The 26,852-nt window shown below is 38.0% G+C and overlaps 1 protein-coding gene across 38 annotated transcripts in view; it reads right to left on the reverse strand.

The window, feature by feature from the left end:
• Window positions 1-26,852, reverse strand: part of PTPRD (protein tyrosine phosphatase receptor type D) — a 2,142,161-nt gene that overhangs the window by 398,010 nt on the left and 1,717,299 nt on the right. For all 38 annotated transcript variants that reach the window (XM_034663855.1, XM_034663876.1, XM_034663861.1 and 35 more), the window contains one exon: window positions 10,675-10,841. In XM_034663855.1, the coding sequence (XP_034519746.1) occupies window positions 10,675-10,738 (64 nt within the window). In that variant the 5' untranslated portion in view covers window positions 10,739-10,841. The remainder of the gene's footprint in view (window positions 1-10,674; window positions 10,842-26,852) is intronic.

A 26,852-nucleotide genomic window follows, 5' to 3' on the forward strand; every position in this document is an offset into this window, starting at 1 on the left:
TAAAAATAAAATAAAATAAAAATAATATAGTAACAATCAAATTCATATAGTATAAAACACATAGTTAATATAATAACACTGGCTAACATTTATTGAGTGCTTACTGTGCTTGAGGCATAGTTCTTACATTTCTCAGTATTTACTCCTCACAGCAACCCTCCATTACCATCTGATATCTAGACCCCAAAACTGAGACGTGAAGAGACCAGACAATCTGCCTTTGGTTATTAACAGATACTAAACAGAACTATGACTAATCTTTCCCAGTTGGCATAGCTGATCTCAAGAACTTGTGAAAGGTCTATCGTACGTCTGACAAAATTTCCTCCTTCCAAACCCCACAGAAGTTAGAAGGGCGAGTGTTTACCTCTCCCATCCTCTGCCCCACATTCTGTTCCAGAGCTTACGCACTATTAGTGGTTCTAAACCAGAGGTGCTTTTGCCTCCCAGGGCACAATTAGAAACGTCAGAAGACATTCTGATTGTCACAACTGAAGGCCAGCGTGCTAATGGTAGAAGCCAGAGATGTTGCTACACATCGTACAATAACAGGGCAGTCTGCAACCGCAAAGAGTTATTTAGCCCAAAATTGCAATAGTGCCAAGCTTGGGCTGGACGGATGGCAGAAACACAGCATGAGGAGACTTCGCTTAGAGTTCAGCACGTAGGTAACATACAAATCTATGATGTGGATGTTCTGTTTATTGCTCTGTTTTGTTTGTTGCTGCTCTAAGGTATATGCTGCTTAATTCCTTGATCTGAAAATCATTGCAGCAGGTGAAAATGCTAGATAGCTGATTTCTGCATAGTCAGGCATTACAGTACCTACGACGGGATGAACACAAACCTTTCCTGAATACCTGCTGTGCATCACGTAATGCACGCCAGCATTCCCACAGGGTCAGGGAAACTAAGAAAACCGCTCCGGGTAAGCAGAAAGGCTAGAATTTAAGACAAATCTGGTTGTTTATAACACGTACTATTTTGGAGTAAATACACTGAAGTTATGGTTTAATAATCCTCATTTTATTTATTACCTTATATCCCCTTTGGACTTAAAACTAAGTCCAAATATGTTAAATCACGTAAGCCATAAAGATTTTTTTCCCAAATGGAAGAGGTTAACCAAGAAAACTTTTATTTAAATGCTCTCATCTGTATAGGAAATACAAGCTAAGAATCACTTAGGAGTTGATTGCTATCACCCTGACTAAATGGAAGCATGCAGAGAAAAGACCTATTAAAGTTCCCTTCCTCCCTGCAAGTCAATGTTGACGATCACCCAGCAATTACAGATCAGCTTTTCATACATGCCCTCCTTAGTCCTCTCCAGCTATGGATATTGATGAAGGGACATGCAGACTTAATTACATGCTTCCAACGTAAAACTATCATCTGCTTTAAAAGAAAAGCAAAACTGGCCGGAGATAAAGAGCAAAAAGCAGACATTTGTGCTTTTGTTAACCAAAGGCTTTAGTGTTCAAAATCTATACTTACTGGCTGGTACAAAGGAAATTTCAGTTAAGCCATTTAGACAATGATTTATCACTTGATGAAGAAATTGTACCAACCCTGCAATGCCTTATTTGGAGAAAATATATTCATTTTATTCTGGTAAGGGATCATAGTACGGAACTCAGCTTTCACAGATAGATATCCCAAGAATATATTTGTTTCCCTGCATCTCGGCCTAGCAATCCAAACTTCTTACAAGGCCTACAGGGCCACAGAATCGAGCCCCTTCTGCCTCTCCTACCTATCTCTTCCTGCTGACCGTGCTTCAGTCGGCTGGGCCTTATTTGGTCCTTTGAACACACTGGGCTCCTTCTTTGCAAATCATTACTCTTTTTGTCTGGATGCCCTGAATGCCACTTTTTCATGGCTGATCCCTTCCCATCACTCGGCTCAGCAACACCTTTCCTGATATAAAATGGAGTGCTCTGCCCCCTCCGCTACCCCCCCCCACTGTCATACACATCACCTTGCTTTATTATCTTTTTTTTTTTAAAGATTTTATTTATTTATCTGACAGAGATAGAGACAGCCAGCGAGAGAGGGAACACAAGCAGGGAGTGGTAGAGGAAGAAGCAGGCTCATAGCAGAGGAGCCTGATGTGGGGCTCGATCCCACAACGCCGGGATCACACCCTGAGCCGAAGGCAGACGCTTAACCGCTGTTGCCACCCAGGCGCCCCTTGCTTTATTATCTTTGAAGCACATATCACCATCCAAAGTCATACTGTTTATTTATTTTTTATCCATAACATTGTCTTGCTGCCCCTCTCCTCTGCACATCATGGGCATTTACTCAATGAAATATTACTATTTTTAAATTAACTGTTGTGATTTAAATGTACTTTTAAAGGAAAATATAGATATTAGAGGTGTTTCCTTTGTAGCAACCTGAATTCACTATAGCATAAAGCTGTAAATGACCTTCTTAGTGATAAACAACAAACCCTTTATAAAGGATGAGGGGAAAATAAATAAGATTAATAATAAACAATTAAGAAAGAAAAGAAAAACTGCTGGAATGTATTTAGCTTAATAGGTTTGCTATACATTCTGTATTTTTAGCTTAGAAGTGAAGTCTTGCATATTTTTTAAAATGAAGATATAGGGGCATATGGGTGGCACAGTGGTTAAGCGCCTGCCTTCGGCTCAGGGCGTGATCCCAGTGTTATGGGATCGAGCCCCACATCAGGCTCTTCTGCTATGAGCCTGCTTCTTCCTCTCCCACTCCCCCTGCTTGTGTTCCCTCTCTCGCTGGCTGTCTCTATCTCTGTCAAATAAATAAATAAAAATTTTTTAAAAAATTTAAAAAAAAAATAAAATGATATAAGTACTTAGTATATTTTAATGTCACATTTAATAACTGTACTATAAAATGACTGTCATGATACTATGATGTGATTTTGCAAAACCCATCAAAAACAGTAGATGGAATTTAAAACTTTTGTCAGAAAACAAAACTAACTTGAAATTTTTTTGTAGGAAGTTACTGAACCCCATTCACAATTTTAAACTGAGTCTGATTCCATGTTTCTTCACAGATATTAACATAAAAATAAGCTTAAATAAAATTACCTGAAATAGACAACCAAAAAGGAAATTATAAAATGAGCAGTGATGTATTTTTGGGAAAAAAATATATAATGCCATGTTAAAAATAAAGGATTATTTATCCTTCACTAGCCTGGTCTTCTCTTTCACTCCAAATTATAATAATCTGTTCATGGTTCAAGTTCCAGGAGAGTGTCACTTCACAACAGTTCACTAAAATTCTTTTTCAGTATCAAGGCTGTCCTACCTCCCTAACCTCCACCACTCTGGTCTCCTCCCATCATTTCCATGGCTTCCAAACAGCCTCCCAACAGATCTCAAGGCCACTCTGGCTGGCCTGGCTCCAAAGCATCTCTCTACCCAGCAGCCACAAGGATGTTTTTTAAATGCAAATCTCTTCTCATCACTCCCCCAGCTGTTCTTAGAATAAAAACCAAGATCTTGAACAAGTTCTATGAGGCCTTGCATTAGACAGTGTCTGCCTATTGTCCAGCCTTATTTGAATTCTCTCTCCTCACTGTCTGGGATCCAGCCACAACCATCCTTTCAGGCCCCAGAATACACCAGGTTATCCCTGTCTCAGCGCTCAGGATCACGTCTTTTCTTGGGCCATAACAGCTCATTCAGATAGTTTACTTAGCTTCTATTCACCCATCAGATATCAGCTCAAAAATCATTTCCTCGGAGCTATGCATGTGATCAAATTTAACAGAACTATACATCTTTAAAAAATAAGTTGATATAAAACAAGTAAAATCTGTAGTTTGTAGTATTGTGCCAACGCTGATTTCCTGATTTTGATAAAGTACTGTCATTATATAACATATTACTTTGGGGAAAATTGGATGAAGGGTACATAGGAAATTCTTGTACAGTTTATCAACTTCTTTTAAGTCTAAAATTATTTCAAAATTTCAGAAAAAGTTACTCCTTCAGGAAAGCTTTCTATTACTCTTCCAAACAGATAAGGCACTAAGCTCCCTATTTTCTTCCCTCATAACATTTAACACATTCAGAAAGTGTAAACTTTTGAGATTAATGTTAAATATTTGTCTATCCCTCTAGAGTGTAAGCCCTTTGGGGCAGGGATCATATCTCTTGATCTCACTATTGTATCTCCAGTAGTTAAGTCAATGCTTGGCACAGGAAATGTGTCCAATAAACCTTTATTAAAGAGACTATTAAATACATGAATGAGCCAATGAGTCAATGTCCTTCGGAAGCATAAATATATATAAAGATACTTATTTACATATTTAAAATATATTACTCAAATTATGAAGTTAATGGGATAATAAATGTCAACAGAGATCTAAACATTGATGCTTCTAACTTGGAAATGATGCAAACTAATGAGAGAAAAGTATAATAGCAACTAACATTTAGTGAACATTTAATCCTATTATTCAAGATGCTTTGCAAGCAGTTCTCAATCTTTATGATAACCACATCAAGTGTGCTATTTTCAATCTTCCTTTTACAGATGAGAGGCACATAGATATTTGTACCTTGCCCGTGCTCAGAACAAGTATATGGCAGATGTGAACATGTGCTTCAGCTTCTGAGTCCGTAGGCTTAAGTACTACTTCTTCCCTGGGGATAAATTCTGAAAATATTGCTTGAGGAAGTTCTAAAGAGTGAGCTACGAATTCTGAAGGTCAGTTACAAACTGATATGAAACCACATTCTTTGCATTTTATATCTCCACCATTTTGTGCAAACCTTCCATGGAAGCTTTTGCGCCCATCCACACAAGACTTGGTGAGTAAATAAACGAAGCTAAAGCAAACTGAGGAACAGAGAAAAGACAGAGCTGTACGTAAGAGAACGGGTTTCCATCCAATCATCAGTACTTTTGTCTTGGATTCTTATTTTCAAATTTGACGCTGGTTGGCAGTTTTCCTTCTTTCTTTTTTTTTGGGGGGGGGTTTGTTTCTAAAATTAAGTGAAGCAGAGCGAAATGGGCAGCAGAGTGAGTGGGGCCTCCCAAACAAATCAAGGTTATTTGAAATACTAGCTAAGGGAGGAATTAAAGAAGTTAAGAATGTAAGAGGGAAGAAATGAGGAAATCACAGAACAGATTAATCAACTCCCACCAGGCTAGTAGCGATAACAAGAAGTAGTTCACCAATATTTCAGATATTTTTCCATCTTTTGAGCAAAGGGTGAAATCAGAGAGCATCACAAACAGAGATCAGAGACAAGAAACATGTCATACTTAGGACTTTTTTTTTTAATCAAGTCCCTCTATAATCAAGAAAATGCTGTTAAGTGTACACATGGGTTGATTTCGTGACATATTCTCAACCTTACTAGGTAGGTACAGCTCTGCTGAGACCAATTAATTCAGAAAGCCACAAATACTCTGCAATGGGGCTTCAGGATCAGTAAAATAGCTGCGATATTTTCCTTGCTGCAGACAGCTGGATGTTGCTAATTTAGCTACTTTAAATTGAGGGGGGAAGGAGGAGGGAAAGGCAAGGTTTTCATTTTGCCACACATCTGTAAATTCAGAGAAAGGGAAAACAAGGAAGACATTGATAAGCTTGGTAAAGGAACTGGATTTCTCCTTGCTCTCCTCAGTCAGCAGGTCTATCATAACTGGCCTAAAGAAATCAGCACACTTTCCTTTCAGGTTACATACACCAAAGGGAATCTGACCAAATTGCTAGGTTAAGCAGCAGTTTCCCTTTTCTGTTTTCAATAGTTTCACTGAAATATAATCTACACAACATACAGATCACCCACTTAAAGTATACCATTCAATGACATTTAGCATGCTTTTACTCAATTAGTACCATCAGTCCAATCTAACTTTAGAACATTTTCATCACCCAAACAATTTACCTTTTAAGGATGGTTTAAATGGTTTGTGATACACATACACACATACCCAAATAGTCACAATCTAAAGTAAAAACAAAAACAGTGTTTTCTAATGAATATTAATGTTCTCAGTGTGAAATGGCCTGTCTGCTAAGAGGTATGCATTTTGATAACATAAGAAAGACAGCCTCTTCATTTCTAAACTCATCTAGGTCCAACTACATGACTTAGGCTACTTCTCAGAAGTGATTCTGCAAAATGCAAAAGGAATAATTTGCCCTGCCCTTTAATCTAATTATTTTCTTTATTTTTTTTTTTCTTGTAGAATAATTTATGACCATATCAAAAGCCATTTACTCTCTTCTGTACCAAGCTCACCTCCACCTCCAGCTTTCTGGTCCAATGGACTGTATATTAGAGTACTTGCCTATAGGAAATATCTACAGTTCCTCTTTGAGCAGATCAAAAAAAAAAAAAAAAAGCATTACAAGAATCAACAGAACAGAAGGATGGAACACTTTCCATTAATCAGACCCCAGGCAAATTAACTTTAAATCGGTAATTGTGAGAGAGGAGCTTTTTTTTTTTTTTTTAAACTTCACTAGCTTGACTAAATATGCTTCATAATTTTTCCTCTTGATCTTCAGTTTAATTCACAGGACAAGAGTTTCAAGAATCTCTTATGCATAGGACTTTATAGAGAAGCAAGTTAGGTCATTAACATGGTGTGAGAAAACCTGGTTTATCAACCACCAAAATTTTGATAATCTGTAGGTCAAATAAAGAAACATTTTAGCACACCACCTCATAGAACTGCTCAATAACAATGTTAGCTATGTTTTTGAAATAATGATGTAATAACAGCTAACGTTTATTAAAAACCTATCATGCGTCATCTGCTGATTTGTGTTTTATATTAACTCATTCAATGCTCACAAAACCCAAGAGTAGGCCCTCTCCTATATAATCATTATCGGGGTTACCGTCATCACCATCACTCAAATTTTAAAGATAGAGAAACTGAGGCAAAGAGCATGGTGTATCATGTTCCAGATTACAGACGACAGCCAGACTCCCGTTTTAGAGCTCACTTTCTTAACCATTATCCCACACTGCCTATCAGGAAATACACAGGTAAGAATTGTTACCCCACTGCCTAGCTGCAAGCCTATTCTTTAATGCCAACGGATATAGTGATATAACACCAAAGGTGGGGGGGAAACTAACTGCTTTCCTATAGGACAGGAATACAATGAGTAGACAGGGACTAAGGAAGGTTCCTTACAATAAGGGAGGAAAATGAGGGAGAGTTCACCATCTGAGGTGGAAAACTGCAAAAAGCAACAGAAAATGGATGAACTAAGCCATTTTAGGAATTAAACTATCATAAGTTATGTTTCTAATGAAGATCCAATAAGCATTCAGGTCAAATTACAGTTGTCAAAGTATAAACTCAAGTCTAGAACGCAACAGTAAGCTGTAAGTGATTTCATTAGAGTGAAACCAGTTTGATGAAAGAAGGTGCTAAAAGCAGGTTTGTAGCCCGCACCTAGGTAAGAAAGAAAAAATGACAAGTAAACAGAAAACTAAAGCTACATGTGAAATAAAACTACCAAAACTGTTATGAAAACTCAGCCAAAAGAAAAATACACCAGGAAAACACTAATATAAATTTACTTATAATTTGCATGCATATTATCACAGAATTGACCTCAATCAGATCACTGCCTAAGCCAAAATTTGATCTCAATCAGACTACCACTTAAACCAGAATGAACCTCAATTGGACCACCTCCTAGGCCAGAAAACTGGTTAGCTTGACATGAGGAAGAACTATTTGTGCTCAAACAGAAGTCACACTGAGACCACACATCTACCATGTGTACACACATTCAAGAAACAATAAGCAAAATCATTTTTCAAGCACTCAAGACACAGGGATGAAAAGAAGTAAGATCCATGCATACATCTAGCCTTTTAAAATAATAGTGGGGATCTGTGGGGCATTTTAAATTGGCAATGGCAAAGACTATAATTTTCTGCTAAAGGGATATTATCACAGTTTTTCAACCTGGGTTTGAACCAAGACTCATAAGAGCTCTCCTACTTAATGCAACATCACACCTAGCACTTTACTATGACTTCCACACAGCAGATGGTAATCCTGACTCCTTGGCTCTTTGGAGTTAATCATTTCAAAAGGCAGGGAGCAGAACACATTAAATGAGCATGGTAAACTAGAGTGGCTTCTTTCCGTTCCCTACCCCCACACAATCCTTTTTCTCAAACAGGCAAACAATTTTTTAAAAATTATTTTATAGTTCTCAAATGGCTCTGACAAGCTACTATTGAATTTTGAAACAGAACTCCTTATTCCTTGTAAAAATGCAAAACAGAGTTAGGTAAAAAATGGCCCCATCTGCTAATCAAAGCACAGAGTAACAAACCAGTGACCCAGGTAGTGGAAGCTTCAGAAACACTATATTTATATGATGATGAAAAAATCTAATTCTTCTTCAGTGCTACTTAGGATGTCTGGGTTTTTTTCAGTGTTTTATGAGAAGGTAGTGGCACAATTTAATAGGTTATAATCTAGACCCTAATTTCCCAATTGTTCTTTAAACATCCTTAAGTGACTAAACTCATATCTCCAACTCTACCACGTGTTTTCACGTAACACCAAGGTCCTCTAATAGATTGATAAGAGATGTTTTTTCTTCTTTCAAAATGTACTTTAAAAAATAAGGCCAAATTTTCCTCTCACCAGAAACTCTCAGGTTACACATCCTATTCAACAATGCCAAATGTATCTGCCAAAGGGAAAACATACTAAAGCAAGGCTGAGTAGACCCGGGCAAAACTAAACAAATTAATCTAGCAAAGTCTGTCCCCTTTCTTTAGTTGCAATGGGAAGAGTGAGAGAGAATGGATCCTTTTTCAGTTTACATCTTGGGGTTGAAAACTGATATCATATAAATATATAACCTGGTAAACATCTTAACTAAAAGTTGCTAATGTGGCCTCTGTTTTCCCTTTTGTAAGACTGCTATAGAGGAAGTGTGGTGAAGGTGGTAGGTAGTGGGAGAAGGGAAGGAGCGGGAGGGAAAGGAGTAGGCGATGATTATCTGTAGTGTAGATTGTTTTTTAAAACAATTTTAAGAGTACTTGACATCTGTCTACCACATTCCACCAGAGATTTAAACAAAAGTAAAGCTGCTCAGTAGAAGAACATTTCTACTCATCTGGAAGGATAACTTCATGGATATATGACAATTATATCTAGCAACTTTAAGGAAATCTCTAACTGCGATCTGAAATTAGATTCCCAGGGTGCTGATAGGCTTTTGCCAAAAATTAACAATTGTGAAACAACATACTTTTTCATTCTAGCCAAAACAGAAAAATAAAGCCATATGCCTGATTTCTTTAATAAACTAAATTTAGATTACAACTTTAAAATAGATTTTGACATAAATGGCTTTAAAATAACAAGAGCATCTTTCATTTGGGTCTTTTCCCAGTTAATTATTTGCTGGCGTTGGCCTAGACATTCCTTGGCGTCACCTTAAACCAACACTCTCAAGTGCTAATTAGGAGACTATATACATTATTAACCAGAGAATATGCTTAAAACATGCGTGTTCCATATGTATCTTGTTATTAACATGATTCCTTTCACTCCTGGAAAGCTCTCTTTAGAAAATAGAACCTCTATTTAAACAAAGAAATTGGCTCCTCTTGAAGAAATTTTTCTCAGAATTCAATTAATAGGTAGGGGCCAACATGACACAGGATCCTTGTCTTTGAAACATCCTTAGCATGAATCAAATTCAATCTCACTGAAATAGTTAGCAGAGGAAAAAGTTAATGCCTGCAGATGTTACACATTTTCGTAGTACCAGGGGACTCCCAAAGAGAATGGCCAACTCGTTCATGAGCTACACCACTACGGAGACGGAGCAACCAAACATGTCAGTGAGCCCAACCCAGAGACATGCCTTTCTCCAGTACTATCTCTTCCAAAAGACCACGGGCCAGATGGGAATAGAAACATATGTAAACAAGATAGACCTAATGATTTCCTAATTACGAAGGAGATATGATCTTCTCATTAATTGGCAAGCTAATTGACCACAATCTCAGTTTCATAAATTGAGTCCAACCAACCAAACTTTGGTGTCTGTACCCCACAGAATTCTCCTCACACTTCCACACCCTTCACCCAGCCACAGAGTTGTCAGTTCTGCTTGATTTGTTTGAATACTGTACCCGACGACAGCTGTCGGAAACAGTACATTAGAACAGCTGCTATGACAGCTACAAGGGGTTTGGAAGTTTAATTGGGCTCAATGTGACATTGTGCATTTTTCTTAACATAGAAATATCCACAAAACGAAAGAAATTTCTAATGGGTCTGAACGGTGTTTACTTATTGGCCCCACCAACTGGTTAACCCCAGTTTGAGTTATATCATCGGTCTCATAGTATCTTTGCCACCGGGCTGGTGAGACTATCAAAGAAAAAAAACAAAACAAAACAAACAAACAAAAAAAAAAACAGCAAAACAGTAGGAGCAGTTAGATGCACAAGAAAAGGGGCATTAAGAGAGAGAGGAAATGGCAAGGAAGTCACGTCAATAATCTCTTTCTAAGGCTGGCTGGTAGCCAAGGAGGATCCCACAGTGTCTCAGGATTTACTTCCAAAGGAAACGCATTCAGAGGGATGCCAGCTGCAAACAAAACCACTCATTATGGTCGCAGCCCGTAGAGAAGGGAGAATGGCTTACTCTCAGCATCCGCGCGGAGGAAGAGGGCAAGGAGCAGCAACAGCGGCCTGGCTACGTGCACCATCCTGCAGCTTGCCAGCAGTGAGCGCTGGCAGCTTGGAATCACTGCCTCGGAAGCTGCAGCGAGTCTGTCCGATCTGGAATTTCAGCTGGGACACTTTCAGAGCCTGTAAGGGCAGAGGAAGAGAAAAAAAGGAAAGAAAACACAAAGACTCTTAGACTTCTTACTCTTTTCCCCTTGTTCCATCACCACCACCACAAGAGACACAATCCATTATAAAGACACAAACTGTAACCGTGATGCCTTTGTATGAGAAGGGAAGTAACTTGGTTTGTAAAATGGGGCAGCCCGAGCACATCTTGTTCCCATTGTCAGCCTATCCCAGAGCCAACCACCTTGAGTTCCACTCTCTGCTTATGCCACCTTTTGGGCAACGCTCTGTGAGAAGCAACTGTCACTTCTTATGAAACACTGCGTGAAAACATCAGTGGAAGAAAGCACAGCAATGCTATGAGAAAGATTTAAGAGAAGTGCCACCGTGCCGGATAAAAGTCTATTATGGACAGAATAATGGAAGCTGCTTTCTTGGCATGAGGGGAAGTGACAAGGCTGATTCAACTTCTCCAGCTAAACAGGAGAGGTTAGAATTTTTTAGACTAGCACATTTGGCTTCTTTCCTGAAGACACATCAACGTTCAAGTCTAGTTTGGCTTCAGTAAGTCAAAACAATAGTTAGCATGAGCCTATTTGATTTAACAGGATTTTTATATGTCTCCTGGGCAATAGTTTAGTTTTCTCAATCTTCTATGTAAAATCAATAAGCCACAAACTATTTTTAGAGAGCCTACTGCGTGCAAATGCGCTTACTATAAAGTGCCATGAAGTACAAAAATGAGTCAGATTCTATCCTCTGCGGCTTTCCAGTTTAGTAGGGAAAATAAAACAGACACATCAGATGACTAGTATAAATTAATAAGTGATGAGTGCCAGGAAGGAAAACCAAATAATGCCATAAAAGATAGGATCAGGAATGGTATCATAGATAAAGTGGTATCTCAAAGTGAGCCTGGGAGTACAGGCAGGATTTAACCAAGAAGAGGGAAAAGCATTCCAGGAATTCTGTACAAAGGCAGGGCGGTGGAAAAGGAACTTTGGAAAAGATGAGTCGCCAGGTTTGGCTGGAGTAGAGCTTTCCATACTTCCATATGCTTCAGAATCACCTGGAAGGCTTGTTAAAATAGATAGCTGGGTGAAAAAACAAAACAAAACAAAAACAGATAGTTGGGGACCACCCCCAGTGTGTGGTTCACTAGGTCTGTGATGGGGTCTAAGAATTTACAAGTTTAGCAAGTTCCTGAGTGATGCTGATGCAGCTGGTGCAGGGACCACATTAAGATTACTGAGTTGGAGTGATGAATTCATCAGGGAAGCAGAAGAAAATGAGGGGAAAGAATACGGTTCAGGCTAGAAAAAGAAAGAAAAGAAAAGAAAAGAGAAAGAAAAGGTCATGGTGAGCCTTGAATGCCAATCTAAGTCAAGCAGCCTTTCCGCGAATAAAGCTCCTTAGTGTTTCAGAACAGAAGAACAAGAAAATGGGCTTTGAAAAGATGAGCTGACAAGTAAATGCGGCACTGTTAGGCCAGAGCAAGAGGCCCAGGTGAAAAGTAACACAGACCACAGGGTGACAGTGGTCCGGGTGGGAACTGAAAAGAGGGGAAGAGATGACTGACTTGCTCCAAGCACGAATTTGAAGTATGAATCTTCAGGTGATAACTAGTTGTTCCTCCAGGAACCTTCAACAAATCTAGTACAGTGTCTGACACAGAGTAGGCTCTCAATACAGAGAGACAGAGCACTGAATTCTATTGCTTCCTCGATCATGGTGAAAACTTGAGCATGAAAATCAGAATTCCTTTGCCAAATGAAACAGTATTCCTTTAAGTTTTGTATATTGGAATATTTGAAACACGTACAAAGTTCTTGACAGGAAATACTAGAGATATCCAGAAATAACCCAATCCACAAAAATAACTTGTATTTGAAAAAGTATTGTAATGCAGATACTACAGCCTGTCTTTTCTGAAACTGAGCTCGAGCCTGGGAACAGAAATTTTTTTAAAGATCGTATCTTTTTCATTACTATGCATGTGTCCTTTGAATGCAGGAAAGATAAAACTAAATGAAAGGGTGGGGGATCATTGTAATTACCAATCCATTTCCTAGCCCTTTTTATTTTTAACAGATTTGTGGGTGGCATGAAGCAGCAAGTTATACATTGAAACACATCCACTTGAAACCAAAAGCTAGCCAGCTGCTCCAAATCTGCTATTGTTATCAATCTCATCTGGAAAATAACTTATCAGGCAGTTCATAGCTATCAAATGTTAAACTTCTCAAAACTTCATAGGAAAAGTGCTAAAGGAATCAGCTCTGCTCCCCTCCCCCTTTAACTGTTCCCATCCTCATGCCAGCATTTCAAATGACAGCAAAGTCCAGGAGACATCAGTCCTGTCAGACTCAATTTGTGTCTGTGCAAGCGTATCAGAGCCAACTGCTACATAATGACTTGGTGCGATCACAGAGATGGAGATGTATGAAATGCTCTCTCAGGGAAGAAGTGATTTGGCTTTTTCCTCTCCGCAAGTAAAGTGGCATAAGAAGACCAAATTCTTCCAAATGAACCTACAAATGTTACCTCTGGACTTAAAACAGTGATAGGATCTAGGAATGGATGCAGCTAGAGAACATACATATTTATACTTAAATGGGTTATGTCCTTGGCCCGGATATGACAAAAGGAGATCAGAGGTGTGAAGATAAGACCTATTCTAGATGTTCATTCCGGCTAATCTCCACTCCATATCTTGTTTATTACTTGGCAACATTGCCAATAGGGAAATGCTGGCTTGCATATCAGTAACGTGGAGTTTAAATTTTAGAACAAAAATGGGAAATGGATTTTTAAGGAAACACTGACAGCAAAAATAATGAGGACGAGCAAATATTACAAGCTGTTTCTATTAGCCTAGAGAAGGGGTCGTCAAGCACTTTGCAATGAAGAGAGCAGGAGAAGAGGTTTAGAGATAAAAAGAACCATAGTTTAGCTTACATCACAAATGATTCTGCATGTGTCTAATAGCCCCAGCAGAGGCTAACTTGGATTTTGATATGCCTTGTCCTTTGTGTCTTTTCTTAACTGGAACATGCAGATAAAACTGAACCATGTAGCTAAGTTTAAAATAAAATGAAAAAGATATTTAAAGCTCTCTGGTCTCTTATTGCTCACAGGACAAAGATCTTCAGGAACAATAATTTTGTTGATTTTCAATTAGCCAAATATCTACTGTTGTATTTCTGTACACGAATGGCTACAGAGGCTGACAGATAGAGGGCCAGGGTGCACAATATGATTTGAAATGGAATAACAAAGAGGGTACTTGCCTAAGAGCCTTCACAGATCACTGTTTCAAGTGATCATGAAAACTGCCATGGACTCAACTCTTTATCTTCAAGTTAACACTGTAACTCTTCCCTGTAACAAGTATCTTCATATTGAAACTAATATAAATCTGAAGGATTTTTTTTTTCAGCTTTCTGTATTGTGGTATGTATTCCTACAGATTGCATTAACATAACAGAAAAAAGGCGAAATAGAACTTTTCTTTCTTTACAAATAGGATCCTGAGTCCCTCAGCAAAATGAATGATTGTAGGTTTTATGCAGGAAATATGCAAAATGAGTGTGCAGCACCTTGTGAAAGGAGGAAGCAGTGAGACTTTCAGGAACTACTAGGTTATATCCAAAAACAAGGAGCCGAGGTGATGAGGCCCCACTGGCTCAAAGTAGGAAAATCTAGCAGCAAGGACAACAGTAGCTACAATTCACTGAAACACATCCTACTAAAATCAATAGGTTCACAAGTTTAAAAATAATTTTAAAAAATTACATCAGTCACTCTAGAAGGGAGTTAAAGAATCAAATCGTTATTCGGAAAAGATGGAGAGAAAGGGAAAGAATGTTTCATTAAACAAAATTTCCACACAACTTAAAACAAAACAAAACAAAACAAAAACCTGCTGTCACTAGAAAACTAGATATCATTGTTTATATCATTGTTTATCAGGTTGCTTCTTTCTGGCTTATCTAACAACACCCTGCTCCCAATTCTAGACATCTTAGAAACGACCATATTGCAATGATACTTAACTGACCATTATCCATACAGATAGTCATTTAGTTGGGGGGATGGTGTGCTAAAGGAGGAAGTCCCAAAATGTTGTGACTTCTTTTGTCAACCTCCCACACCGGGTCGGGTCTCTCTCAATTGACTAGAGCGGGTTTCCAGTCTTTTAAGAGAAACAACCATTTGTGCACAAGATGTGCTACCAGGAAACTCCAGTTTGTAAAACAGACATTAGCAGGGCTGCTGTGGCTGAAGCGAGGGGTGGAAGGGCCTGGAGTTTAGAGCAAGCTGGCAGAGGCTTCTGAGGGCCATCTGTGAGCTCCCTGCCCTCAGTGCACAGTGACAACACAAGGACAAGAAAGGAAAAACAAAAATAAATTTTCAACATTTCACTTATTCATGAGGATTTTCCACCAGGAGATAGCCACCTAAATATTTTATCATGAGCTAGGACAAGAATCTTCCAGTGCTATCCAATAAAACTTTCTGCAGGATGGAAGTGTTCTTTATCTGCACTAATAATTGGCTACTTTAAACACAGCTAGTGAAACATAGGAAGTAAACATTTTATTGTATTTAAATTAATTTCAGCTTAAATAGCCACATGTGGCTAGCGGCTGCCCTTTTGGACAACACAGACTATGGTTACATGTTTCAACAGCACTGAACATAATAGCTATAAACAAGTCATAGCTTTTCAGGGTTGCAGACAGAAACAGTGAGTTGGGAACCCTTAGTCCTTGCACTCCTGGCTTCCTCATAATCAGATTCTAAAGATTCATTGTGTTATATAAGGAAATCCACTTAGCCTCTATGCCACTCACTTCCCCATTCCTGTCCCCATACCCTGCCGAAAAACAAGTGTCTCTCTCTCTTTTTTTTTTTTTTTAACCACTCCACAGAATGTAAAGGAAGGATCAGTAAGTGGTCAAGTGTACAACTGGAAAGAGTCCAAACAGAAATATTTTATTAAAAAGAAACATTTTTGATTCATATCATAGCTAGAAAAGTTTTATTTCTCATTGGTGAAATTCCTTCTTTGGGATGCTACAGAAATAGGAACTTCTGACAGCAAATGTGTGCCATGTCCCACACACAGGAAAGATGAGCAGATTTGTACACATCCATAGGAAACAATCTGTATAGTTTTTATAGAATGGCCACATTCAACTGATTAACATGAATGAGTATTATGCCAAACATTCTTAAATACATGTAGCATTGAAAGCCTCAAAGCCCATCATGGAAAACACACTGAGAAAAAGGAGGACAGTGGATAAAGGCTATTAAGTTAAATAAAACACTGATAAAATAACTGTTTATCCAATCCACACTTGGATAAAACACTCAAATCTAAAGGATATTAGGAATTGTTTTTATGAGTAAAATGAAAATCTTCTCAAAATTACACTCTTTCCCATAATAGCACATCATATCAAAAACTCTATAGTTTTCAATATTTTGCCCTAGATACAATTACATGGCAATAAGTTGGGGGGAAAGAAGAGACTTTATGAGCTGTCACATATAAATACAAAGTAATAACTCAATCATCTCATTTTTGGCATAGGCTTTGACTTAATATCAAGATAGATGACTTTAAGTAAGCACACAGTAATTCTTTGAAGAAATCAACTGAATTATAAGAATATCTGAAGAGCAAAATGATACCTATGAATATGGATACTATAAAGGCTCTTTACATGTTTAGTTTTAACACATACAGAGAAAAGCCAATTATCTGAGCTTAATATTGTATGATGCACTTTCCAAATTACTATTGATAACATCTCTACAAGATGTCAAAACTTTACATTTGAGGCAGACATAAATATTAGTTACTTTTATTAATGACAAAATGACATTATTAACTCTGATCGTTCTTTTTCCCTTTCAAGAAGTAAAAGTGAAGTATGCCATGATAAACAGATAAAGAGGACAAAAATGACACCTTATGTCCCTGCCTATCTATTTTCTCTCTACAAACAGAACTATAATTCTGATTTGAAAAGGAGGATAGATTTAAAGCATCTAATTTCTTTAAATGATTATTGCATGTGATTACCTCCATCTAGTTTTATATGATGCTGATGGAAACTGGCATTGGAAAAGTTCAAATACGATTCTATTCAGCATGCTCTTGGGACTCTGCTATTTGTTCCATTCTTCCAAAAACACATATTAAAAGTGAGTAGCTGAGCAGTCTCACAAACTATGGATAGATATTCAATCCAGCCACTTCTCACCCAAACAACAGAACAGATTCTTATTCTACTCTTCAGGCATTTTTAAATGGATGTGAAACCATCATTCCTAACTCACTACACCTGATTTTCTTTTTCATTATCTTAAAATCAAAAAGGGTGCTCATTCTTTCACACATGTGAAATATTTTTGTTTAAAATGTATTTAGCCTGGAAGCCTAGGTGGCTCGGTCAGTTAAGCATCTGCTTTCAGCTCAGTCATGATCCTGAGATTGAGCCCCCACCACTGAGCTCCCTTCGGGGAATCTGCTTCTCCCTCTCCCTCTGACCCTCCCCTCCACTCATTCTCTCTCTCGCTATCTTGCTCTTTCTCATTCTCAAATAAGTAAATAAAACCTTAAAAAAAATAAAATGCACTTAATTTTTAAAATGTATTACGGGTGTTAATTTTAATATGTCCATTTTATTTGTTTTATTTCCATCAACACATAGTGGAAAAGAAATCTAGCAATTCATGATATATTTTACTTATTTACTATGAAAAGTAAATTTTTAAATTTGTGGGGAAATTACTATTCCCTTTACCATCGATTACTTCTTTTCCTTAAAAAGATTTTAGAAACAAAATGAAGTTCTTTATATTGTTTTTAAATCCTTCCTTACTGGTGTTCAATGAAAACCGATTTTGCCTACTCATAGGTGGTGTATCTGTAACTCTATCCTCAGAGTGATCAAAGCTCTAGACCAGTAGCTCTCAGTTGAGAATGATTTTGCAGCCTCCCTGGGGACATCTGGCAATGTCTGGAGAGATATTTTTGTTGTCACAACATAAGGAGAGTGCTAATGACATCGAGGGGGTTGAGGACAGGGATGCTGGGTGCTGTTAAATATCTTACAAGGCACAGTATAGCCTCCCACCCCACAACAAAGAATTACCTGGCCCAAAATGTCAACAGTGCTGAGGCTGGGAAACACTGTGCTAGAACAGTTCACTAATGTTGAGGAAAATTTTTAAATTAAGAAAAAAAATTGGGATTTTCAAGGCTTGTCTCTAGTTTGTTTTCTAAACCTAGCAATTTTAGGTGTTTTCAGTGCAGTTTTGGTATATAAACTCAAAACAGATTTGAATTTCTGGGCATGGCAGTCAAACACTATGGATGACTCCCAAATTTCCCTTTTTGTCCTAAGCTAGAATTGAAATTGGCTTGCCTTATGGGAAGTTCAGTTCACAGGCTTAGGCAACATAAATATTGTCACCAATTAAGAGAATGAATCTGTTAAATGGGGCAGACATCGTTGCACTGATGTCCTGTCAGTGAATAGACGTGGTTCCCATCTCTCATGCTGGGAGCTTAGCCCTTCTCTGAGGGAACAGCCCCCGGATGGAAATATTCAGTTCCAAGGAATGTTATTTCAAATCACTGCCAGCAACTGAGAGAAACTTCAATGGTGAGAGGTCATCATGAATGGCTGGGGAATGTGGAATTAAGTAATATGCTCTTCATCTTCCCAATATTGACCTCATGACTTAAGCTGGTGTCTCTCTGAAAATCTGTGAATTAGGTTCTGTGTGGAGAAACCAGATACATGGTTATTAAAGCAAGTGGAAACAAACCTAAAGAAAGGTAGAGGGGACAAGTATTAAAGACAGATATCCAATATACACTCTCTTCCTCTCTCACATTGCACATTTATTGTATCCAGTTATATTGCATTCTTCTTTATCGTTAGTACCTTCCTCATCTCTATGTGTTTCCTTGAATGGAATTATAATTTGATAAAAATCAGAAAAAAATTACAAGTCATCTTGGGTAACCCCCTCCTAATTTAGCAGGCAACGAATGAAGCAAAGGAACATAATGGAATTATTAATCTCAGAAGACACACTGGTCAGTCTCAGAGGAGGGTTAACAACCTAGACCAATTTTGTATCTCATATTTGTTTCTTATTCTGCTTCGATCATCTCTGACTTACTAGCTTAGGTGAAGCCACAGTTAATTCTAAAATTAGCAACATAAAGAAAATTGGCAGACAGACAATATAAGGATTCCCTCAAATGAAGAAGGAAGAAAACCTTCAAAGTGGAGTATAGGAAGGAAGGATGAAAGAATCTCACCGGATAAAAGTGTTTGAGAGTCATTGTCCTAGATGGGTAAATAATTCACAAATGAAAGTTTATAACAGGAGTCAAAAATTCTCCAGAAGGTCAATCTTTAACCCAGTAACCCATTATTGTATAATTGAGAATCTTAGAGTCAAAGAGTTTATATGTGTTTTTAGAAGTAGAAATGATTAACCAGAAACAGATTTTTTAAAATTCTCACAAGTTAGTAATTGAATTAATAACATGCAGACACATGTTTATGTCACCGTAAGGCATATTTATTTTGTATATTACTCTCAAGTTCTTCTTTATGGTGTTTTTCTCTTTAAATTTTACAAATGATACATGCAGACTAATTGGAAATAAATAAGGATGTGTTAGATGGTGAATTCACAGAGTTAACAGAACAGTTATTCAGGTGGAAAGATACCAGCCCCAGTGCTCTTTACTGTAAAGTTGCTTAGGGCAACACGGCCGTGTTGAAAGAAGAAATGAAGACACACAATGGCTATTTTTCAAGAGCAGCTGGCATTATGAAGTGATTTGATAATAAAGTACAGAAATTTCCTGCAGCAATAAAAGCACTATGCATTTCCCATACCAAGATGTGTCAGCAATGAAAAAAAATATTTTCCCATAGTCACTCTTTTAGAAAATCTGTTGAAGACCTCCAGAAAAAGGCTTTTGTAAAATACTGTCATTTTTATTATACTTCTATAAAATCCTCAAACAAAATACACAGTACCTATATCAGAAAGAGTTTAAAGTCATTCAAAACCTACTTGCAAACTAGATGTACTAACTTCCTCACTCCCAAACTTTCTAGATACTGACCGTAATCTTAAATGAGCAGCTCATGTGACTGAAAGGAAAGAAAATGTCCAATAACATCAACCCAACTTCTCTGCTGCATTAAGCATCATCTCAGAAACCTTTCAAAACACAGATTCTTATCTTCCAAAGCAGGAAAGCAGCTAGTACTAACAGGGAATGGTGCTGGCAGGCAGACATGGGACAGCGGTCGGTGTGTGCTTGGGGGATCAAGCCCCAGATTAAAATGCCATCTTTTTAGGAATTCCTTTACATTTTGTGCTATGTCCAATGGTGTTTCCTTCACAGACGTAATAGACTGACCCTTCTCTTTATTATGTTTTCTCTAATATTTTTTAAATCATAGATTTAACCATGATGCTCTATCATATCGCCTTGTAAAAATCTTTTTCAAGGCTAAGCTTTCAGGAAATGTGCTCACTTTCTCCCACAGCATTGTCACCCGGGTCAAAACTATTCATAGCATAAATTATCATCTGCAAACTTATCACGTTATACTGGTATGTACATCCCATACATAAATATGGTAGACACAGGCCAACACAAATATAGTGCCTGTTTAAAAATGCATGTGAAAAATATTTACTTATATATTATATATGCAACTACATATGTTGTCAAACACACAAAACAAGACCTTTTCTAAATGAGAAAAAAAAAAACACAGAAATAGAGTTCTATAATTATTTCCCAGGCCACATAAATCACTGGAGTTCCACTGTCCTAGATGTCCCATAATTTGGATTTTTCTTCACCTACATTTCAGGTGGCAATGGATAAAAAAAAGAGAGAGCTTTTGCTCATTTGTCCACCAAACCCCTTGTGGAGTCAAACATTTGCTGTAAAAACCAAATGTTAAAAGCTCCATGTGACAGCTGATGTCGACATGATGTAGCACACAAAGGAGAAGATACATTGTTTTTTGAGATGTTCATACAATGTCCTCATTTTATAATCATAAACCATCTATCCTGAGTTAGAACTTTTACACATCCACTGTGGGGTTTTTTTTTGTTTTTTTTGTTTTTTGAAAAATGAATTCCTTCATTCTTTCGCTCCATGAATACTCCTGAACACCAGGCACCGTGATCGGTGCAAAAGACATAACAACGCACACAACAGCAAGGTCCCTGATACATTCCAGTGCAAGGATATAGAAAAAAATAAGAGCTTTCCAGGTTAAGAGACAGACTGTCCAGAGCAGGGGCTGGGGCCTAGTGAGCCAGACAGAGAGCTGTGTGCCACAGGCTGCGAAAGCAAGCTGGGTCCCGACAGCACAGGACCCATAGGCTGCATTGTAGAGATTGGATTTCATTTGAAATGCAATGGGAAGACATTGGCAGGCTTCAAGCTATGGAGTGACATGGTCTGATTTATATTTAGACGGCTTCTCCAGTGGCTGTGCGCCAAGGGTTTAAAAAATGCTATTCTCCCACCACCACCCACCCCGCTCCAAGTTTCTGCAGAGCCTTCCATTCTATTTATTTGGACACTGCCATTGTACTCTATTGTAAAGTCTTTTGACCCTTTATGAAAGTCTCCCAGTTTCACTTTTCAAGGATCCTATGGCACTCTCCCTCTCCCAATTCTGTTTAAAACAACCTGAAACAATGTGTTGCTTTTCAATGTTTTGGATCACTGTCCTACTGTTCTCTGTTCCTAGATAGCAACCGGCCCTGGAAAACAGGATCAATTTTCTTCATGGGGCGGTGTGGTGGTGGTGGTGGTGGTGGGGCTCTTCCATTAGAGAAGTTTAACACACCTTAGATTTTTTACTTAAAAAGTAAAGTACCTGATGTTAGTTCTCATTTGCATTCCTGAAATCTAGGGAAAAAATCTGCTTTCATGTACAAAGAAATGGTAGGCACACTGGATCTCCGTAGTCACACTTCTAAATCTGTGATTCCGGAAAGGCTTTCTTACGCACACTTTAACAAAAAAAAAAAAGTTTCTGAAGTTTGACACATCAAAGTCTTGTTTTGACCCTTTTAATCCTTGTAATATTAGCAGTGATACTAATACCCAATAGTACACCTCATTCAGACTATTAGAAATCACAGCCGTCCCAATAATTCAAAACTCCTTTATTTCAGGATTTAGTAGCTAGGTCCTGCTGTGAGTCAATTGCTGGCTAGCTTCCCAAATTAGCTTTTCGGTCTCAGCTATCTTTTACATTTCATCTCTCAGTCTTCACTCCAGGATTTCCTCCATTATTAAATCAAGGCTTTTAACACCCCAACACACAGTCATTTAATTCCTTACTTTTTCTTATTAGTTACCTAAACTCGAAACTAGCAGTATTTAACCTCTGTCTTAAAAATACATTACAGAGCACCATAGTTTCTTGAACAGAGGGTGTAGCTGGTGACCACAAAATGCCACCTTACCCTGCCTCCCAAAAAGAGTCTGTTTAAAAAAAAAAAAAAGGGGGGAGCCTGTTCGTCCTCTGGTTGTCTGTGCCATTAGCTCTGACCAACAGACTACGACAGAACTGACATTGTGTGCATTCTGATCCTGAGCCCTAGAAGCCCCAAACCCTTGGGAAGCAGCCCTGTGCGTCTCTCCCACTCGCTGGTATTGGGTCCCCTGTCACCACACTGTTTGATCAAGCCCAGTTAGCCGGGTGGAGGATGAGAGATCATGTGGAAGGAAAAGGCTACCACCTGAGCCATCGGAGACCGGTCATTACCCAGAGGACCTGGCAGCTGACCACAGACTCATGAGCAAACCTGACCAAGATGAGCCAAGTGTGGCCCATACCAGCAGAGCCACCTAGCCGAGCTCAGCTCGAACTTCCGACCCAAAGCACCGTGAGAGGAGTAAACAGACGCTGGGTTGAATCCACTAAGCTTGGGGATGGTTTGGTATACAGCAAAAACTAATGACACTAAGGGAATAAATACTTATCCAGTATGGAATAAATACTTATCCAGTGTAAAATAAAGATTATTTAAAATGTTTATTTTCTTCAGTATTTTCTCACATTTTAAATACAGGTAGGCAACTTGGCTTCTTATAGCTGCATCTGAATTGATTTTGTCCTCTTTTAACAGCAACTAGTAAAATCATTGTCATTAGATTTTAGATATTTTAAGTAGTGTATTGTTCAGTGATTTAGGAATATCAGTACCTTGAAACTGTTTATGCCTCTTTGCCCCTTCTTCCAATTATAAATATTTTCTGCCACAGAGCTCAGAGAGAACAAAATTGTTCTAAAATGTCTTTAACCATTGGCTAAAACCACATAGCATGACGTTCCTTCCTGGTGATATAACTGAAGTGACGTATGTGTCTGAGATCTCAATTGATCTCACAAAGTGTACTGACAGGTAGTAGTTAGCATAATTTTGTCTCCATGGATGCTGTTTTCCTTAAGCAGTTTCTCCCCAGGGATAAAGCCCACAATTCAAGTTAGGTTAATAATCTAAAAGCAGGGAAATTTCACGAGCTTTTTGAAGGAATGACATTTGGAACAGCTAGTGAGCACACCTCAGGCCAGTTTCTGACATGTGCTGGATGTGTCTGTTCTTGGACAGGAGCTAGTCAACTTGACTAGTTACTAGAATGGGCGAAAAAGTAAGAAAAAATAAGAAATATTAAAATCAGTAAATGACAAGGCACCTGGGTGGCTCAGTCAGTTAAGCGTCTGCCTTCAGCTCAGGTCATGATTTCCGGGTCCTGGGATCGAACCCCACACTGAGCCCCACACTGGGCTCCCTGCTTAGCGGGGAGTCTGCTTCTCCCCCTCCTTCTGCCCGCTGCTCCCCCCTGCATGTGCGCTCTCTCTCTCTCTCTGTCAAATAAATAAATAAAATCTTTAAAAATAAATAAATATAATCAGTAAGTGAATTTAGAAAGGCTGCTGAATACAGAGTCAATACAAAAAGCCAGCTGCTGTATTATATACTCACAAAAAACAATTAGAAAATAAACATTCAAAAAATGTGCCATTTACAACAGCATCAAAAAATATCTTAAAAACCTGTAACAAAGTCAACAAGATTTCTATGCAGAAAATCATGTAGCATTAACAATAAATTAAAGATGATATGAGTAAATAGGTGATCATAATAATATGCTTATGGCTTAAAAGACTCAGTATTGTAAAACTATTAACATTTCCCAAATCGATCTATAAGTTCAATGCAATCCCAATATAAATTCCAACATCTTTTTCTCTTGAGGAACAGAAAAGTGATTTTAAAATTTATAAAGAAGTGCAAAGAACCAAGAAGAGCCAAAACAATCTTACAGAACAAATGTTGAAGGACTACCTATCGAAGGTAACACTACCAGTTACCAAGACTTACTATAAAGCCACAACATTTAAGACAGTGAAGTATTGCCTCAAGGGCAAACAGACCAGTGGAGCAAAATAATAACTCTAAAAACATATCTACCCCTATTCAGACAGTTAATTTATAAGCAACTGTGTCCTTGTAGTGCAGTGGGAAAGAATAATCTTTTCCATTAATAGTACTGGGTCATGTGGCTATCTATATGAATAAAAATAAATGTTGACCCCCTACCTCACACCATACACAAAATCAATTTCACATAGGTTAGAAGCTTAAACATGAAGATAAACAATAAATCTTACAAACAATTGCACAGAAAAATACCTTTGTAACCTTGGGATAGGCAAAGATTGCTGAAACAAGGCAAAGTAACAACAATAAAGACATAAGTAGGAATTAATTAAAATTTAAAATATCTGCTCATCTAAAGACATTATTAAGAAAGGGCAATCCACAAAGTGGAAGAAAATATCTGCAAAACACATATTCACCAGAGGCCCAATATTATTTATCAATTTTTGATTGTATTGTCCGTCTTTTGGAGGGAGGGAGTGAAGATAAAGTCTTGAAAAGTAATTCACAAAAAGAACTGTGGCCACCAAACATCCAAAAAGATGCTCAACGATGTTAATCATTGAAGAAATGTAAATTAATATCACAAGAAACCACTCTATATTCACCAGAATATTTCAAATCAGAATTTGAACAACATTACATTTTGGCAAGGTTGTGGAACAAAGGAACACTCATATACTGCTGATGTGAGTGAAAATTGGTAAAACCCCTTGGAAATAGGTGGGTTTTGTTTTGTTTTTTTTTTGTACTTAATAAAATTAAATATACACCTACCCTACCTTCCAGCAGTTTCATTGCTAGTGATATACCCAGCATTAACATAAATGTTACTATAGAAAAGGGGTACAAACTAGAATTAACCTAAATGCTCATCATATACCACAGGGAAAAAGTAAATTGTGGTATATTCATAAAATTGAATACTTGTTCATAGCAATGAAAATAAATATATTCTTCCAAGAAAACTTAAGACAGAAACTTAGTTTTGTTTATCTTAGTTTTTCTAGAAACTTTTCAGGGCATACTCTAGTTACCCACCCCGTCACCATCTGCCCCCCCCCATCACTTTGAAGAAAATAAATGTGTCATGAAGAATATCATAAGTCAACGTTAAACACAAATAAGAGTGGGACTCAAATTCTCTTGGAAACTTATATAGAAGGTAGAAATAGCGATCAGACTAAAGCACTGGGAATCTAAAGGCATGACTTTCAGTGCATGGGATCAGGTATAGTCTTTCAGTTTCAAGCATCAGGAAGAAGACTGAAACATGAAGACACAATCCATGTCGAGGAAGAGGAATGGCCCCTGGATCCAGGAATAGCAGTGTAGTCCAAAGAAAAGGGCAGAGACAAACAGGGGACCAGACTTCTAGACCAGCTTTAGCGCTCACATTCATATTCCCCTTGGTCAAATCACTCCCCTTCTGTGCCTCATTTTCCCCAAGCTTCTCTATTTTATAGCACATACGACCTTAACTACATCATATATTTATTTGTTATGTTAATTGTTTATTGTCCTCATCCCCCACAGTACCCACAAGGACAAGGATTTGTTAAAACCTTGTTAAAGGGATACCTGGGTGGCTCATTGGTTAAGTGTCTGCCTTCAGCTCAGGTTATGGTCTCAGGGTCCTGGGATAGAGTTGCTTTTGGCTCCCTGCTCAGCGGGGCGTCTGTTTCTCCCTCTCTCTCTGCCCACTCCTGCTTGTACTACTCTCTCTGTCTCAAATACATAAATAAAACCTTAAAACAAAAACAAAAGACCTTATTAAATACCCACAGCTTGTGTGAAGGTACATATACAAAATATGTACAGGATAAACTCATTTTGCAAGATACAACAAAAATGCCCCAAACCCATCTGCAGCTTGTCCAGCTCACAAGGAGATGGTGATGATAGAGGCAGTGGTCGAGGTGCCGCCTCTACCAGTTAGCTGCATGGACTGTTTATTCTTTGAAGGGCACAGTACTGGGCTATTGAAGGGTAAGCTTTGTAAAGCCTTAGACTTGTAGCCTTAAGGAAAAATTACTGCCCAATCTTCTAGCTTATTCCATGTCTAGGATCTTCAAAAGTATGTATATCAACAGGTAAAGGAAGTAAAAATCTTCAAAACAATAATCTGGTTTCAGCAGCACATGTTTTCTTCCCTTACATGTAATAGCTGGAAGAAACTTGTTTAATGATAAAGTCACAGAGTTAAGATATGGCTCCAAAGAATTTAGAAACCAATATTTATTGAATGTCAACTTTCTGTATCCCACATCCTGCTAATCTTTGTCAGACATAAAGAAGATTAGACGAAGCAATGCCTCTAAGGAATTTGCTGTTTGTTTGGAACTATAGGAACGTGAAAATTAGAAAAGCTTGATAATATGTGTCAGGAGCCAAATAGATGGCTTGAGTAATAAATACCCATATATGTTTAGAGGAGGAAAATTTGATCTCAGTGGTCAGGAAAGATTTTGTGAAATTGGTGGT

The sequence above is a fragment of the Ailuropoda melanoleuca genome, chromosome 7, assembly GCF_002007445.2.
Source record: "Ailuropoda melanoleuca isolate Jingjing chromosome 7, ASM200744v2, whole genome shotgun sequence".
NCBI lineage: Eukaryota > Metazoa > Chordata > Mammalia > Carnivora > Ursidae > Ailuropoda > Ailuropoda melanoleuca.